The sequence below is a fragment of the Callorhinus ursinus genome, unplaced genomic scaffold, assembly GCF_003265705.2.
Source record: "Callorhinus ursinus isolate GAN/ISIS: 27379988/994484 unplaced genomic scaffold, GSC_fseal_2.0 scaffold28, whole genome shotgun sequence".
NCBI lineage: Eukaryota > Metazoa > Chordata > Mammalia > Carnivora > Otariidae > Callorhinus > Callorhinus ursinus.
Genome location: NW_027397090.1, coordinates 7,087,826 through 7,105,890, shown reverse-complemented (window position 1 = coordinate 7,105,890; position 18,065 = coordinate 7,087,826). Strand labels below are relative to the sequence as shown.

Below are 18,065 nucleotides of genomic sequence, written 5' to 3'. Positions count from 1 at the left end.
CATGCAAGATTGTGTACAAAACATAGTTACCATCCAATACCTCATTAGTTTTTGATGTAGTGTTCCATGAGTCATTGTTTTCGTATAACACCCAGTGCTCCATGCAGTATGTGCCCTCCTTAATACCCATCACCGAGCTAACCCTTTCTGTATTCTGAAAATGATGAGGAAATAGAAACATATTTATTGATTTACTTATTTATATTTTTCACTCACTAAATTACTGATTTATTATAAAAGGAAACAACTCAAGAACAGCCAGATGGAAGAGATATATACGGCAGGGTGTGGGGAAAGGGCATGGAGCTCTTCTACCTGTTCACCAATCTTAAAGCTCTCCAAACTTCGTCCTTGTGGGCTTTTGTGGAGGCTCCATTATGTAGGTGGAGTGGATTCAATCATTGACCATCGGTGTTTTATTTAACCTCCTGGAGGTCAGGGGGTGGGACTGAAAGCTCTAACCCTCCAATCATATGGTTGGTAGAAACATTTTTCAGTAGAGGAGTGACATGTGACCAGTGCTCTACTGTTGAAAGATAGTCCTTGTGGCTGGAGGGAGGAGAGTGTAGGTAGAGATGAGTCTGGAAGCAGGGAGGTTCTTTTTTCAATAATGAACACAAATTACCATATGGACAATGTGATCTCCTACTTCTTTCATCTCCAGGGACCTCCTTTCTCTTTCCACTGCAGCCACTGGCCATGGCCTCACCTGGAATCTTCGAGCTCTGACCAGGACCTGTTCCTTGCCTTGTTTCCAGCCCCAGTTTTCTTGGGACTGGGCCTTACCCAATTGTCTGCTGTCTGGCTTTGAAAGAAACACAGAAATAAGAAAGCCAGAAAGTCACATTTCTTGAGTTCTTACTCCATGCCTGACACTTATCATTGATCACCTCATTTAATCTTGGGAAGAATCATTAGTTTTTATTTTACAGGTGAGAAACTGAGCCTTAGAAAAGTTCAGTAACTTGTCTGAGGCTTTTAAGATGGAAGCAGAGGTCGGATACAAACCCAGGTCTTTGTGGATCCTGAGCCTGCACACTCAGCCCTCAGATGATGCTACCTTTGGGTTTTCAGAGGAATCGACATGCTTAGCCCCTCTGTCCTGGGTTAGGGCAAGGGTTAGAGTTAAGGCTGGGTTAGGTTCACCTTAGGAGCTACTGATGTCTACCTGATCTCTACCCTGATGTTCTGCCTAGGAATGGCCTGCGCCAGTTTGTTTTGGGATTCCTGGTTCCTGGGGAGTGGATTGTCGGGCATGAAGCTCAACCCTGCCCAAGTTCTCTGCACTCATATTGTCGGTTTCAAGCTTAAGGATAGGCCTTTGTCAACCACTCCCTCTATTTTGAAGCCCCCTCCCTCTCTTTTGTTCTTTTTCTGATTCTCTTTTTCCTTCCTTCCAGCCATTCTCCAAACATTTATTTGAGTGTTTCTGTGTGTCTAGCACTCTGTTTGATGCCAGGAATACCAAGGTCCAAGAGCATCACAGTCTCCTGAGGAGGTTATACATTAGTGGGGAAACAGACAACTCTCACTTGAAATGATAATGCAGTGAATGCAGTGCTGGTGTTAATTTCCTATGGCTACTATAACAATTTACTACATACTTGATATTCAGAAACAACACACATTGATTCTCTTACATTTCTGGAGGTCAGAAGTCTGTTTCATTGGGCCAAAATCAAGGGCCCTGCCCCCTCTGAGATTTCGAAGGAAGAATCTGTTTTCTTGCCCTTTCCAGTTTCTAGAGCTACATTTCTTCTGTCCTTGGTTCATGGACCCCCTCTTCATCTTCAAAGTCAGCATCTTGCTTCAGTGGTCAACTTGGCTTCTGCTTCTGTGTCAAATCTCTATCTCCCTTTACTAAGGACACTTGTGATTACATTTAGGACCCACTCTGACCATCCAGAATAATTTCCCCATTTTATGATTCTTAATTTAGCCACATCTGCAAAATCTCTTTTGCCATGTAAGATAACATTCACAGGTTACAAGGATTAGGAACTGGCTATAACTGGCCATTATTTAGCCCACCACTTTGCTATTGGCAGATGCATGCAAACAGTGCCAAAGGAACACCTTGTTTAGCTTGAGGGTGTAGGTCAAAAAGATGGCTGAGTAAGTGGTTGACCCTTCAGCTGAATTCTTAAAGAGTGGGTGGGAATGAGCTTTTATGTCATTACTCCCCAGTTCTGTCTGACTGTCCCTTTTACAAGTCATTTCCTGGCTCTTTTCACCCGTCTGGGCTCATTAAATCAGCTGCAAACCCTAGGCTTCCCCTTGTTGGTCCTTTTTACTCATCTTCTCTTTCCCAGATATGTCAGCCTCTTGCATGGGGTTCACATTCACCTCTGTACAGATGACTCCAATCTCTGTCTCCAGACCTGGCTACCGCCAGAGCTTCAGTCCTGTGGCCACCCCTGTTGTTGGACAGCTCTGTCTGCAAGTCCTGCTCCTCTACCCCATCTCTTCTCCCTACCCACAAACCAATATCTCCTCCAGGCTTCCATAGTTTTATCCTTCTGTCCTTGATCTCTCATTCAGAGACTTAGTATTTATATATATATATATGTAAATACACACACACACCATCTCCTCAACTGTTCCCCCCACATCCGTGTACTCTCATATTGTATGGGCCCTTCCTTAACATTCTTCCCACATCCTGCTACTCTCTACACTGGCCATTGCCTTCACCCAAATGAACCATTCAAATGGTGGACTAAGACTTCTCCTGTCACTAAACTCTCCTCCCAACTTACCTTACAGTCATCGTTCCGTTAATTTTCACATGTGACTCTTGTTCAAAAAACTTCTAGAGCATAAAGTCTAAACTCCTTAGTGTGACATCTCAAGGTTCTCCAGAGTCTAGACCCCACATTACATTCATGTATTTATTCATCCAGGGCTCAGCAGTCACCGCTCATATGCTACGACTGTGGCAGGAAATGGAAGAATGATAATGAGAAAAAACAGACATCTCCAAATTCCAAATGGAATTTGCCATTTATTGATAAAGACAGATATAAATGAAACATTAATTATGAATACACATGAGACTGTGAAATTGCAACTGTAATCAAACAGTATCTCAGACTTTTGTGATGTCTTTCATCGGCCACCATGCTAAACACTTTACATCCATTGTCTTATTTAATTGTCACAAGGTGTTCATATCTATTAGCCCCACTTTATAGACGAGAGAACAGCAGAGACAGTTTAAGTAACTTGCTGAAAATTCACACAACAGAAAAGGACTTAAGCCAGGCGGGCTGGTTCTAGATTTTGTCCATTTAGCCACAATCTTATATTTCCATAAAGAAGAGTTGCCTGGTGCTTTGAGAATCATTAACTGGGGACAGGGATGGGGAATTTGAGGTAGTCAGGAAAGGTGTCCTAAGGAAAGACAGCTAAACTGAAATAAGAAAGATGTGTAGGGTTAATTGGGCAAAAGGAAAGTAAGGGTGTTTATGCAGAAGGAAGGTTTATGTAAAGGCCCAATGGTGGGGAGAGTAGGGTGCTTATAGGGTCTGAATGGGATCAGTGTGGTGGAGCAGAGAGAGCAAGGGACTGGATTAGGCTGAAATTGGATTAGGCAACCACCCAGGGCTCTATAGATCACGTTATAAACTTTTCATCTTAAATGCATTGGGAAGCCATTGAGATTTAAAGCAGAGAGTAAGAAAGAGATGTGACAAAAGTTTCTGAATTGATGAGGTCTCATTCTCTAGAACAGGAGCCCTCGAAAGGAACTAGGTTTGGGAATAAGATCATGGATTCCATTTTGGACACATTGACTTTGAAGTGCCTTGTGAGAAATACTAATGAGATATCAAGGAAAATGTCAACTATATGAATCTGGAGTTTGTAGAACTCTGGGTTGGACCTTTAAGTTTGGGTGAGCAGAGGTGCCATATTGAAAGAGATTGGTTCCTTTATGTACAAAGAGTAGAAAGGCTCAGCACTTGTTTAATTGACCATTTGCAACTGAGAGATGAACTTGTTGAAGGGCTCCATTCCTGCTGAAGAGAACTTAAAGATCTAATTGTGAGGTCTGCATTAGTCTTTCTCAGCAGATTTGAATGTGGGGTAATAATCAGGCAGAGTGGGAGGAATTAATTTTAGATTCCTTGTCTACTTTCTGCTTTTACAATAGATTACCATTGTATAATCATTTATCCTTCAGTGATAGGAACTAATTTTTGGCAGTTGTGGTTTGGATCTATTAAAAGAGAAGTGGCAAAAAAAAAAAAAAAAAGGTGTGTGAGGAGGCTTCTCAAGACTGGAACGTACCCTTCTTGTTGTGCTGATAAAAATGGATCATATTGGTTAACTATTGCTGCATCACAAATTACCTCAAAATGGAGGGGCTTGAAACAACCGTATTATCCTTATAGTTCCTTTCGGTCAGGGATTCAGGAGCAGTTTAACTGAGAGACTCAGGCTCAGGATCTCTCACGAGGCCTCAGTCAAGATGTTGGCCAAGACTGGAAGGCTTGACTGAGGCTGAAGAATCCACTTCCAATGTTCAAGGTTATTTACATTACTGTACGCTGGTGCTTACAGTGGTTGGCAGCAATCCATGGTATTTCCCCACAAGAGCTTCTCCTAGGGCTGCTCGGAGTAACCTCATGGCATGACTGGAGGATTCCCACAGAATAACAATTCAAAAGTGAGAGAGCCAGGTGAAAGCTAGAAGGCACATAGCGTCACGCATGCTTCATTCCTAGCACATCGCTAAGTTTGGCCCCCTGTAAGGTTGGGGAAGGGAACTAGACTCCACCTTTTGAAGAGAGGAGCACTGAAGGATCTGTGGACATATTTTCGAGCCACCACATGGGTGTTTGGAATCTGAGTTGTGGAGGAGCCTCCCCTCACACCCTGTGTAGAAATTAATTTCCGCTACAACAAACCGAACAGATGGTCAGTCAGCCTCTGCTTGGCACTTCCAGCTAGGAGAAGTTCACTATGTTGTGAGTCAGTGAATTCCATTTATACCCACTTTTAATTGTTAGAAGATTCTTCTATTCATGAAACTGAAAAACTCTGTTGCTGAATATTCCATTATTGAAGCTGCCTTTGCTGCTCTGGAGTGACACATTTATGTGATGGTGTATCCATTATTTGCAACCCCGGTAATCTTCTTGACTTCTTCTTCAGAGCAAATACAGTCATTTCCACTTAGAATTTCCTCTCATGTTTTGATTTCAGGATTTTTCCACGTTCTGGTCACCTTCCTGAAAACATCTCAATTCAGTTCATCCCTCCACAACTATAAACCGACAACTAGTACGCCAAGCTAAGTTTAAAAGGATGCTTGGCTGACTGAGCCACCCAGGTGCCCCTAGTATTTTTTTTTTACCACGTCAAACTTCTCAGATGAGGTGCCTACAAAAAACAAAGAGAGTTTCTGCAGTGTTTTTCCTTTGCCGATTTATTAGACTAGTCTTCCAATCCTTCCTCCTATGGAGTCTGGTATCAGTTTACTAGGAGTACTGGAACAAAGTACTACAAACCAGTTGGTTTAAACAATGGAAATTTATCGTCTCCCAGTCTGCAGGCTGAAAGTCTGAGATCAAAGTATCAGCAGAGTTGGTTCTTTCTGAGAGATGTGAGGGAAGCATCCGTCCTAGGCCTCTCTCCATGGCTTGTTGATGGTACCTTCTCTCTATGTTTTTTCATACCAACTTCCCACATTTTCCTTTTTTAAAGGACAGAAGTCCTATTGGATTCAGGCCCATCCTCATGACCACATTTTAACTTGATTACCTCTGTAAAGACCTTGTTTCCAAAAACAGTCACATTCTGAGGTACTGGGAATTTAGGACTTCAACATATGAATTTTAGGGAGACTCAATTCAACCTATAACAGGTCCCTAAGGCAGATTTCTTGTTTTAAAAAAAGGAGTAAGCTCGTGTGGCCGGTACTTTTGTGCATGCCAACATTTTCTTATCAGTATCTATTTATCGGCCACAGTCCGTTCAGATAAACTGTGTGGACTCTTGCTATCACCTTTCAGTTTCCAAAAGAGAAAAATGAGTGCTTTTCCTAAATTTGTGCTCAGATGTCCACTTGGCTGAATTTGGTTTCTGAAGATGTCTTTTGTGAGACAGCAACTGCAATAATTGGGTTGTTTAATGATTTAATGATTCAAAAGTGTTGTTTAACCTTGGCTTTGGGATTTGGGATGAATTTGACTCAATGTTTGATGATAATTGTACCCTATTCCAGAAATTGGTTAAGGCATCAAGGGATTTTGAATTTGGGAAACAAATAAGTTAGGGTATAACAATTTGTATCCCAAAGCCATTCACAAACAATCAGGTGCATGTAGAGGTCATCCAGCACATTACTGACTGCTTAAAAAAAAAGGGACATATATGATCTCACTTTATGTTTTTTTAATTTTTAAAAGGATTTATTTATTTATTTTAGAGAGAGAGAGAGAGCGAGCGAGTAGGGGAGGGATGGAGGGCCGGGGAGAGAGAGAGGGTCCTCCAGCAGACTTCCTGCTGAGCGCAGAGTTCAACGTGGGGCTCAATTCATGGACTCTGAGGACATGACCTCAGCCAGAACGAAGAGTCAAACACTTAACTGACTGAGCCACCCAGGCACCCCAGTATGACCTCACTTTAGATTGCTGGTTTAGGGTGCTGTAAATATTAGATCTGTGTCATTCTGTTTTCCCACCGCCTCTACCCTGCTTGCAGTGTTTCTTGTTGGTGATTTGGGTGTTCTACAGATGATCAGTGTGAGCATTTTATATGATATGATTTTGATGTTAAAAAATAACATTTATTATGAGCAGAGAATTTGTTTTTGTTCACATATTTGCTCACATAAAAAAGAACAGTTATAATGCCTGTGTGTGGGGTATGAATGTACACACGATGAACCATCAGTTTTCTTTGAAGCCCCCCAGATGCCCTTTCCATCCCCTTCCCTTCCCTTCCGCCTCTGAGGGAGCCATTACCCTAAATTTTATGTTTACCATGTCCTTACTTGTCATTATACTTTTATTTGAATATTTATATTTCTGAACAGTGCACTCTTTGCTTTGTAGTTAAGATTTTAGGGGCTCCTGGGTGGCTCAGTCAGTTAAGCCTCTGCCTTCAGCTCAGGTCACGATCCCAGGGTCCTGGGATCGAGTCCCACGTCTGGCTTCTTGCTCAGCAGAGAGCCTGCTTCTCCCTCTGCCTGCCTCTCTCCCTGCTTGTGCTCTTTCTCTCTCTGACAAATAAATAAGTAAAAATTAAAAAAAAAAACACCATTTTTAAAATTTTTAAATCATTGCAAAATTCTTTTAAAAAAGCTACAAGAATACCATGAAATAACTCTCATATAGCCTTCACCCAGGTTCCCTACTCTTAACATTTTACCACATTTGCTTCATGGTTCCTCCCCCCCGCCCCCAGATACATGTATGTATACATACGCAAACACACACACACACAGACACACACACACACTTTTTTTTTCCGAACTAATTGAGAGTAAGTTACAAACATCCTGTTCTAGTCTAAATACTTCAGTGTGTATTTCCAAACAAAACAAAACAAAACAAAATGAGGGTGCTGTCTTACATAATCATGTACAATCATCTAGATCAGGAAATTAATGTAGATCTAAATCTGCCACATTATCCACAGATCCATTCACACCCTGCCTACTGACCCAGTAATGTCCCTGATAGCTTTTTCCTCCTTCTGGGTCAGGATGCCTACTAGAATCATACGTTGTATTTACTTATGATTTTTTAGTTGCCTTTCACCTGGAACAGGTCTTCAAGTCTCAACTGTCCTGGGTAAGTTCCAAGAAGGTAGGACAGTTTGTTTGTTTCTTTTGTTTTGTTTTAGGATGTCTTCCAATTTGGGTTCACCCGATGTTTCCTCATGATTAGACTCAGATTATGCATTTTTTGGCAGGAATACCACAGAAGCAATGCTGTGTTCTTCTTGGTGCATCAGAGCCGGAGACACATGATGTTGATTTATCCCATTATTCTTGATGTTAACTTTGTTCATTTGGTTCAGGTAGTGATTACCAGGTTCTTCCACCAAAAAGTTACGATTTTTCTATGTAAAATAAATTTTGTGGGGAGATACTTTGAATTTACATAAATATCCTGTTCTTCAACAAAATTTTCACCCACTAGTCTTAACATTCATTGACGATTTTTGCATGAATCATTTATTACAATGATGGTTGCCAAATGCTAATTCTTTAATTCTGTCATTCCTCCCACATGTGTTAGTTGGTGTTCTACTGTAAGGAGAAACTCTCCCTCATTCATTCATTCATTCATTCATTCATTTGTGTGGATTCAGGGATACATATTTTATCCATTGGGATTTAATTCATAATAATACTAATAAATTATAAATAATAATATTATTATTATTTGACGCTCAGGTTGGCCCATATTTTGCTAGCGGGAACTTCTTCAAGGTGGCTCCTGTGTGCTTTTTACCACTCTTTGGCTATTTTTTTAGTGCTTCCTTTTTGGTACAAAATTACATTCCCTATTTATCTTGTGCTTCGCTCCAGCCCTGGAGTCAATCTGGTTCTTTGTAGTGGAGAGTGGTATATAGAAACCAAGATCTGAGCATTACGGGTGCTAATTGTTACAGGGTATCATTGTTTCCATGTCCTCTTAGCAGATAGATTTAGGAAGCGTTTATGTATGCATGTATATACGTATGTAAGTATGTATGTATGTATATATGTGAATATATATATATTCATTCATTCATTATTGATCTAAGTTGAAAACTATGAGTTGACAACAGTGCCTCCAATTCAAATCCAGTACCACCATATGCTATCCCTCCCTTTCCATATTTGTAACTCACCTCTGAGAAGACTATCCTTAACCACAGTATATGTACATACTTGCTGGACTCCCTGTGTGTAATCAGTCTCTTGACCCTGGTGGCTGACTCCTCAGCCATCCCTGCCTTCTTAACCTGCCTCCTTGACTCCATACTTCTTCACCCCCAGTCCCTGTGGCCCTGTTAGCCTTCTCAGCCTTGATGACCCCTTTAGCCCCGACTGCTTTTTTGTTCCTGGCCCCACCAGGCCCGCCAGCCTGGGATGTATTAAGGGAAGGGAAAGGAAAGGAAAAGCACCAAGAAATATTTTATAAAGAAAAGAGAAATTGTAGGGGAGGGCTCCGTTTAAAAATTTTGCATGAAAGACAATTTTTAAAAATGTACAGTATAGTGTTTAATAGCCCTCAACCTGGACAATGACTACAGTTCAAATTTTAGATACCTACCAGCTGTGTAATCTTGGGTAAAATACTTGACATATCTGTGCCTCAGTTTTCTCATCTGTAAAATGAGGTGAGTGATACTACCTACCTCATAGGATTCTTGTGAGGTTAAAATGAGTTAACACATGTAAAGTGTGTAGGACAGTGTCTTGCACACAGTAAGTACATTTAAGAATAATCTTATTATTATTATCAGATGTCCCATCATTTTAGAACATGTTTTATTTTTCTAATACAAAGTTACTAAATGCCCATGAATCATTAGTGATGTCATTAGATCAGAAGAATCACTAAAGTTACTTTTTTTATCTATCAAAAACATGTTTTCTATAGCAAAATAAAGTTTTATAAGATAGCCAGAATCTACACTTTTCCAAGAGTATTTTATCAAACTCTAAAGTTAAAGGAATAATTGTTAAGAGTTATTGCCAATTGAAAAACCAATCATAAATTAGGATAAAGCTTTTTGGACATGTTAGTGTAAACCACTGGGGTGGTTTTCAAATTATGTAATTTTAACTTACAGGAGTCTTTTTAGGAGTCTGTAGCAGAGTTTGGCAAACTCATTTTGTTGGGTGGCCCAGCTATTTCGCAGTGGCCTGAAGAGCAATTTACTCTTCATAGCAACAAACATCTTGCCCAAATTTGCCATCTGGTGTTTGAAGCCTCTATCTTGCAGAGAGTTTTTTCATTAGCTGACAGTCATTACTCATCTGCTTTTGGCTTTAGTATTGCTGACATTCTCAGTATTTCTCATCCTAAATAGTCACAGTTTCAAGTGAGAGAGCACTTGGAGCAGTTTCCTTAACAGAAGGGATTCAATTTCCTCATCTGGAAAACAAGGAGGTCAGATGAGAAGGTTCCGGTTAGCTGGCACCATCTCTGATTTTATGAAACCTGGTTTTTAATGATTTCTGTATGGGCCAGACAACCCACCTAAACTGTGGCTTGTGGAGGAAGGTCGCGGGTTATAACAGGTACTGATTCAATGGTGAAAGATTGAAAGATGTGAATGAATGGCCCCATAAGCCCAGAGACACTCAGGATCAGAGAGCCATTGCCCCTTAAAGAGAACATCAGTGATATTTTGTAATTTTGCAAAATAATTTCCAAAATAATTTTAGAAATTCCTTAAAAGTAAATCTCGAGGCTGTACCATGATCTACAAAGCGTCTGGCTACCATCTCTATTCTTCTAGTCCTTGTACCATATCCCCACTGGTATCCCTGGTGTTTCAAAACTTGCCAAACATTAATTTAAATTAAATTTAAATATACATGTCAGAGCCTTTGTACTGATTTGTTCCCTGTGCCTGGAATGCTCCTCCCAGAATATGCAAGTGTTTTACTCCCTCCCTTTATACAGTTCTCTGCTCAAACATCATTTCTCAGAGCGATCCATCACACACCACGTTTTATCTCATCCGTTTCCCTTGCTTTATTTTTCATCACAGCACCCACTAATGTATGCAGTATATCTCATTTTCACCTGTCGATTTATTGTTCCTACTCTCTGGAATAATGTTTTACATGCAGGCAGTAATTGTTGAGTGAATACATGAGTAAGAGCCAGAGGACAGTCTATTAAGTACTTGATTTGTGGATTAAAGTTCTTTCCAACACAGTGTTGCAGTGGTATTTAAAGAAGACTACTGTCTGTAATACATCTTGCAGTTTTTTGCCTCTGTGCTTCTGCTCATATCATTATTTACCCCTTCCATCCTTTTCTCTCCGACTCCAGATACTTTCGTCAGAGTTCTGCCTTTGAAACTTTCACTGAACACACCCACTGTCTCTTTCTGAACCCCCCGGGGCCCACGGCACTCTGTCATTATCCCTCCCTTGTCTCGTGTATCATCGGTCTCTGTTTATCTTAATTCCCCAACCATAGGCTCCATGAGTGGAGATTACATTTATGTATTCTTTTTTTTTTTTTTTACTTTACACTTTCATATACAATTAAAATGGAATTAACTTTGATATTTTTGCTACAAGAAAAACATTTATTAACAATTTTGAATCCCAAAGAGTGTACTATAAGGAAATGATCACTACCATCAATGTTCAGACATGCCAACACACACACACCGCATTCTTACTAAAAAATGTGATTATACCATACATGTTATCTAGTAACCTGCATTTTTAAAAATACCTTAAGATCGTATCAGGGATAATGTTCCATTTGATGGCTATAAGCCTTCATTGTCACTTTTTTTTTTTAAGATTTATTTATTTGAGAGAGAGAGCATTGAATGAGTGGGGGGCGGGGCAGAGGGAGAGAATCTTTCAAGCAGACTTCCCGCTGAGTGCGGAGCCCAACGCAGGGCTCATTCCCTTGACCCATGAGATCATGAGCTGAGCCGAAACCAAGAGGTAGACGCTCAACCAACTGAGCCTCCCACGCGCCCCTTCACTGTCACTTTTAATTGCTGCCGTGTTTAGTTGCATTTAACCAATCTCTTACTGACTGACTTTGAAATTGTTTGCAATTTTTCACTATCATACATGTGTGATGTACGCTTTTAGGTGCGGTGAGAAATTTGAAGAGAGGGTGCCTGGGTGGCTCAATCATTAAGTGTCTGCCTTCGGCTCAGGTCATGATCCCGGAGTTCTGGGATCGAGTCCCAGCGTCGGGCTCCCTGCTCAGCTCCCACTCCCCCTGCTTGTGTTCCCTCTCTCGCTGTCTCTGTCTCTGTCAAATAAATAAATAAAATCTTAAAAAAAAAAAGAAATTTGAAGAGAGAATAGATTTCAAATCTTCATGATGGGAGGGCTGGAATGAGTTTACTAGAGAAATGCTCTTCACATTTTTTTTTTTTTAAACTAATGTGCCCCTTAAAGGAATTTTGAAAAACTTATGTGCTTTTGCACTTTTAAAAGTTGATATGTATAGTTTTTATTAAATTTAAATACATTTAAAGCCCATACTTTTTGGCAAATTATAAATATATACCTGTCAAAATTGAACTGTGACATTACTTTTTAAAATGTTTCTGACAGAATAAAAATATAGTGATTTGATATCTACCTTAATCTATTTTTTAGAAAATCATGAACTAGCTTCTCTTTAATGATCTGAAATGCTATACAGTCCCTTTTTCTTCTTGAACTATTAATTCTATTCTACTTTCCTTACAGAGTCTATGCTAATGCAATATAGTTTTATATTTGAAAGTCTTTTATTAATCAACCATTGCAATCAGATTTGTGTGCATAAACATATTTAAAATTTCCTGGGACCATAAGGTAATTTGTTAAATGCTAAATAAAAAAGCTGTTTTTTTCTCCAACTAGATAATATATGTATGGATGAGTGTTACTTGTTGGTAGAACGAAATAGGAGCAGCATGAATTTTTTTCTTATTTTCCATTTTTATAGATGTAAGTGCTGAGAAACATTTTCATGTAAATCAAGTGGATGTGACTGGGAGGAACTTTGTTATAGCAGTATCTCTCAATTCTTTGAATTCCTCCTGAGTTACTTGATAATGTGTCGGTGAAAAAACATTTTTAATGATCTGTTGGTGGCTATACAATTATGTTTTCTGTTTTACTGAAAGTAAAGACCGCAGTGCTAGAGAGATGTCTTAGGGCACCAGCAACAGGCATTGGTAGGAGCACATTTGATCTTGATGATTATGGACATTCCATCTACCACATCGTGTGCTTTGCTCCAGCCCTGCCAGGCTCCACGCGTGTAGCCCAGAGAAGGGGAGAGTTGGATTCAGTTAAGGCTGAACCTCTACCAGATGTATGTTGACTAAGAACTAAAAAATATGAAATAACAGGTGGTAGAATCTAAGCTGGACAAGGACAATGTGGAAGAAGACCACTGGTGGACTGGGGAAGAGTAGAGAGGAGAAGGTAAAGGGAAGGCTTTTCCAGGTGGAAGACTGGTTGGAGTAGTTGAAATGGCAAACTGGAAAGAGAGGTCATTGTGGCCTGATATGTGCTTCAGGATTTTTGGAGGTGGAGCAGCTGTGGGTCATGAGCATGTCCAAGGTGTGACCGTAATATGAAGTTCGTGAACTCCATTTGTTCATTTGTTTATGAACAAATTGCTGGAAAGGAGTTCATGGAAATAGGTGGTCATGGTGTCAAAAGTCCACGATGATTTTCAAAGGAATGAAGGCAGGGCTTGGAATGGAGAGAAAGAATGTGAGGCAGGCATCAACACATCTAGACAGTGAGAGAAAGGCTCTTGAAATCTGGAAGGGGCGGGTCTTAAAGGAATTTAGTTTACAAGAAGCTGCAAGAGAAATGGTTTGGGAAGGGGTGTGGTAGGTATGGAAGGAACCAACTCATTGCGTGACTCTGATGTGTGAACACCTGCCATTTGAGAAGAACAGGGAAAGCCATGTCCTCAGGGGAGAGCCCCAATTATTAGAAGGAGAAACTTGTATTTATGACAGGCATTTTACTTCTATTAGACAAACCACAAGCTTACTTAATGGGTTAGTAAAACCTCATGGGATGCCTGGGTGGCTCAGTCGGTTAAGCGAACGACTCCTGATTTTGGCTCAGGTCATGATCTCATGGTTGTGAGATAGAGATCTGCCTCAGGGTCACGCTCAGCACAAGTGTGCTTGAGATTCTCTCCCTCTCCCTCTGCCCCTCCACACCGGCTCACGCTCTCTCTAAAAAAAACAACAAAGAAACAACAAAAAACCTCCCTCAGTTTCTTCTAGAGTTACTAGTTCTTTCAGTTTCCCTGTCTCTCCAGAATGAGTTTTGATCATTTATATTTTCCTCAAAAACCATTTATTTCAAATATATATTCAAATGTGTGAATATAGTGCTTTACAAATATTTTTATGTAGGTATGCATGTATGTGATTTATGTATTTAATGGTAAATCAGCTCTGAGTTATAGAGATAAATTGTTTTTGTGTTTTTTAAATTAATTATGGATCTGCTTTGATACTTATTGATTCAAATCTGTTTTTAGGATCATCAAATTATATTTTCTCATTTGTAGGAATTACATTTTCATTTTCTCTTCTGAGATAAAAAAAATCCCATTTTTTTTAAAAAAGCATATCATCAATGAATAGAGAAATCAACATTTATTTTACTTTATTTTCAGTTCCACAAACTATTTTTCAGACGGTATAGTGCCTTGCTTCTAATTAATTAGATACATTTTATTTAGCAGTCTTTTTTCAGTATTTCATGTTCCATAAAACATTTATTCTCCCAATATTACATTTATAAATGAAATGCAGGATATTTCCTGCATAGATATTCCATTGTCCCTTGTTTTTTCTTGCTTTGCAATCCATTTTTATAGGGAAGGCAATAACACTATATTTAAAAAAGAATCGACAATAGATACAATGTGTCTAGTATTTAATATATTCTAGGGATGTGCTAACTTCTTCACCACAGTTATCATATTTAGTCATTACAATAGCCCTGTGAAGTATGTACTGATTATATCTCCAGGGTGCATTGGCGAGACCAGACCAAGAGAGAATAAGAGGCCCATCCAAGGTTTCCTGGCTGTTGTGCATGGGCTCATCAGCCTGTGTGAGAGATCGCTCTGTTAGCATCTCATCCACAGTACTAGAAAAATATAGCAGACCTCTTTATGGCAGATGTCCAGCACCAGAGCATCAACATAATTCATGCTAAGATTTGATTGTCAGGCAATTATTATGTGCAATTATATTCAGTGTTAATAACTTGCCCCGTGAGATCCTACTACTGTACTCCGGATGTGAGTTTCCTTTAACAGCCTAACAAAAATCTTTTATTCATCTGCAGTGAGGTACACTTTCTATAAATAATTGTTTCCTTGAATCATTTGGGGGTGTGGGGAGACATAGGTATCAGTTAGCCATTTTTAATACCCTGTATCTTCAAATTAGAATTTTTGAAGTCTTACTTGTATCTGTAGAAAGGCAGAAAAAGAAATTTCATGCAGTTTGCTTCCTTGGACAAGCAAAGGCAAACCCCTATCTTTTTGCCTCTGAACTCTATCCCATTTGGTTATCGAACACCTTTTAAAAAGATTTAGCTATGTAACAACGACAAATGCCTATGGCTCATTAATTTGTGATTCTTCTCTTTCTTTCTTTTAAAGATAGTGTTTTTAGAAGAAGCATCCCAACAAGAAAAGCTGGCCAAAGAATGGTGCTTCAAGCCGTGTGAAATAAGAGAACTAAGCAACCAGTAAGTCACAGCCAACTTCTTCCCTTTCTCTGGTTAACTCTTGCCCTTCACTAGTCTCAGATGATTAGAAACCTGCCTTGAGGGATGGAGAGGCTTTGTGTTTTTCCTTCCAGGGTGAGGTGAGAAGAAGGGAATTCGAGAACAGGAAGCGGAAGGATGGAAGCTTTGAGGACAGGAGGCTGCCATCATCCATTTATTTCTTCAGCAGATCTTTGTTGAGCTTACTGTGTGCAACACCCAGGATCTGGAGGAGAAAATGATCTGTAAAGTCTTTGCCCTCACAGGGTTTACAGCCCACGGGGATCTCAGAGAGTAAGCAGGTACACAGGTATGGAAGCTCGCCAGTGATAGGTGGTGATACCTTCCGTGAAGGAAATAAAGAGGGAGGGAGAGAAAATGCCGGGGGTGGGGGTGGGGATAGAGGTTTGGGGAGCACTAACTGGCAGCATAGTTAGGGAAGACCTAACCCCCAAAGCGCACTTGAGCTGTGGTTTTATGTTGTGGGTTTTTAAAAAATATTTTATTTATTTATGTGTGTGTGTGTGTGTGTGTGTGGAGAGAGAGAGAGAGGGGGAGAGAGAGAGAGAGAGAGAGAGAGTGAGCAGGGGGGAGGGGCAGAGGGAGAGAGAGAAAGAAGCAGACTCCCTGCTGAGCAAGGGCCCGACGTGGGGCTCGATCCCAGGACCCAGAGATCATGACCTTAGCCGAAGGCAGATGCTTAACTGACTGAGCCACCCAGGTGCCCCATGTTTGGGAGGTTTTAATATTTGTTCAAAACGTGTTTGCTATGATTGGCTCACTCTCTTCATAGCCTGGTTGATTTGTTTTATATAGATGGGAATACTTTATTTTTTTAAAGATTTATTTATTTATTTTGGAGGGGGAAGGGCAGTGGGAGAGGGAGAGAGGAGCTCAAGCAGACTCCTTGCTCAGTGCAAGCCCTATGCGGGGCTCGATCTCACAAACCCTGGATCAGAGCTGAGCCAAAACCAAGAGCCTGCCGCTTAACCAACGGCGCCACCCAGGCGCCCCAAGATGGGAATACTTCTTTGAACTCAAAGATTTTATCTTGTTTCAGGGCAAGTATGTTTCCAAAGTCAATGGAAGTTCCAAAATCGATAAAGATCACTTTCATTCTAAAGGTGTTTTTATCACTTGGGAAGTGACTTTAGAGTAATGTGGTGAGAACAGTGAACTAGGTGTTGGAACGCCTGGCTTGAATCCTCTCACTGCAGCTTGAAAGCAAGTCACTTCCCTTCTCTGAGCAGAAGAGTTGTTCTCAGGGATCGTGGATGCCTCCCCCACACCCTGCAGCAGCTTTGTGAACTGGGTTAGCCGTAAGGCTTTGAGGCAGAGGGGCTGGCCACAGTCCTGACAGACGGGGTGACTGCTCATAACGAAGTTTTGGTGCACTTACATTTGTGTTCACGTTTCCTACCTGCTGCCTCTCTCTGGGCTTGGAAGCTCTTGGGCAGTGGGCCGGAAAGTGAATCCAGTGGGCATGGAGATAATTCTAGCCCCTTCTGTGTTATTGTCTGCTTCCTCTTGCTAGATTTGTATGAGTGAGTGGAGGATGGAGTAGTTGGAGGATGGGGGGCGGGGTGAACACTTCTGGGGGTCTGCAAGGCCTTCTGTTCCTCTTTATGAGGCTGCTTTTGGAGGAAAGTCCATCAGACAAATGTAGACTCTGGGGTGCCTGTAGGCAGCACGCACAGAGAAGTGGTAAGGTAAGAAAAAACATAAACCTTGGTTGAAGACCGAAGTCTTTGTAGAAAAACCTTATAGCGAACACACGAGATATGTGCAGTTGAATTTCTTTAAGTCACAATTAAGATACCACAGAAGATGGAGTCTCTGACAGTGTGTTTAACAGACTTACTGTACCTGCAGGTCTATCTCAGCACAATGTAGATTTTCTTTCTTTTTTTAAAAAATATTTTATTTATTTACTTGAGAGAGAGAGAGAGCACAAGCAGGGGGAGTGGGAGAGGGAGAAGCAGACTCTCCGCTGAGCAGGGAGCCCGACGCGGGGCTTGATCCCAGGACCCTGGGATCGTGTCCTGAGACGAAGGCAGATGTTCAACTGACTGAGCCACCCAGGTGCCCCACGATGTGGATTTTCTTAAGTGAAAATGACAGCCGGAGCGCCCTGAGCAGAACTCCGATAGAAGTGGATCAGATCGTGGCCGTGGACCATAGAAAGGGTGGCAGCGCCAGGATTAGGCTGAGGCAAGTGAGGCATTCACATCCGGCGAGGAATTTAAGGATGGTGGGGAAGGCGAAAATCTCAGGAATCAAGATAAGTAATAGTTTGATGCAGTATTTTTATTTATTTGTTTGTTTATTTATTTTTAAGATTTATTAATTTATTTATTTGACAGAGAGAGACACAGCGAGGGAGGGAACACAAGCAGGGGGAGTGGGAGAGGGAGAAGCAGGCTCCCCGCCGAGCAGGGAGCCCGACGCGGGGCTCGATCCCAGGACGCTGGGATCATGACCGGAGCCAAAGGCAGAGACTTAACGACTGAGCCACCCAGGCGCCACTGAGGCAATATTTTTAAAAATAAAAATTAATGCAGGGCGCCTGGGTGGCTCAGTTGGTTAAGCGGCTGCCTTC

The 18,065-nt window shown here is 40.9% G+C and overlaps 1 protein-coding gene across 2 annotated transcripts in view; it reads left to right on the top strand.

Annotated features, from left to right (window-relative positions):
* The window catches only part of GDA (guanine deaminase), a 71,709-nt gene that overhangs the window by 16,614 nt on the left and 37,030 nt on the right, over positions 1-18,065 (top strand). For both annotated transcript variants that reach the window (XM_073878080.1, XM_025891387.2), the window contains exon 2: positions 15,360-15,448. In XM_073878080.1, the coding sequence (XP_073734181.1) occupies positions 15,360-15,448 (89 nt within the window). The remainder of the gene's footprint in view (positions 1-15,359; positions 15,449-18,065) is intronic.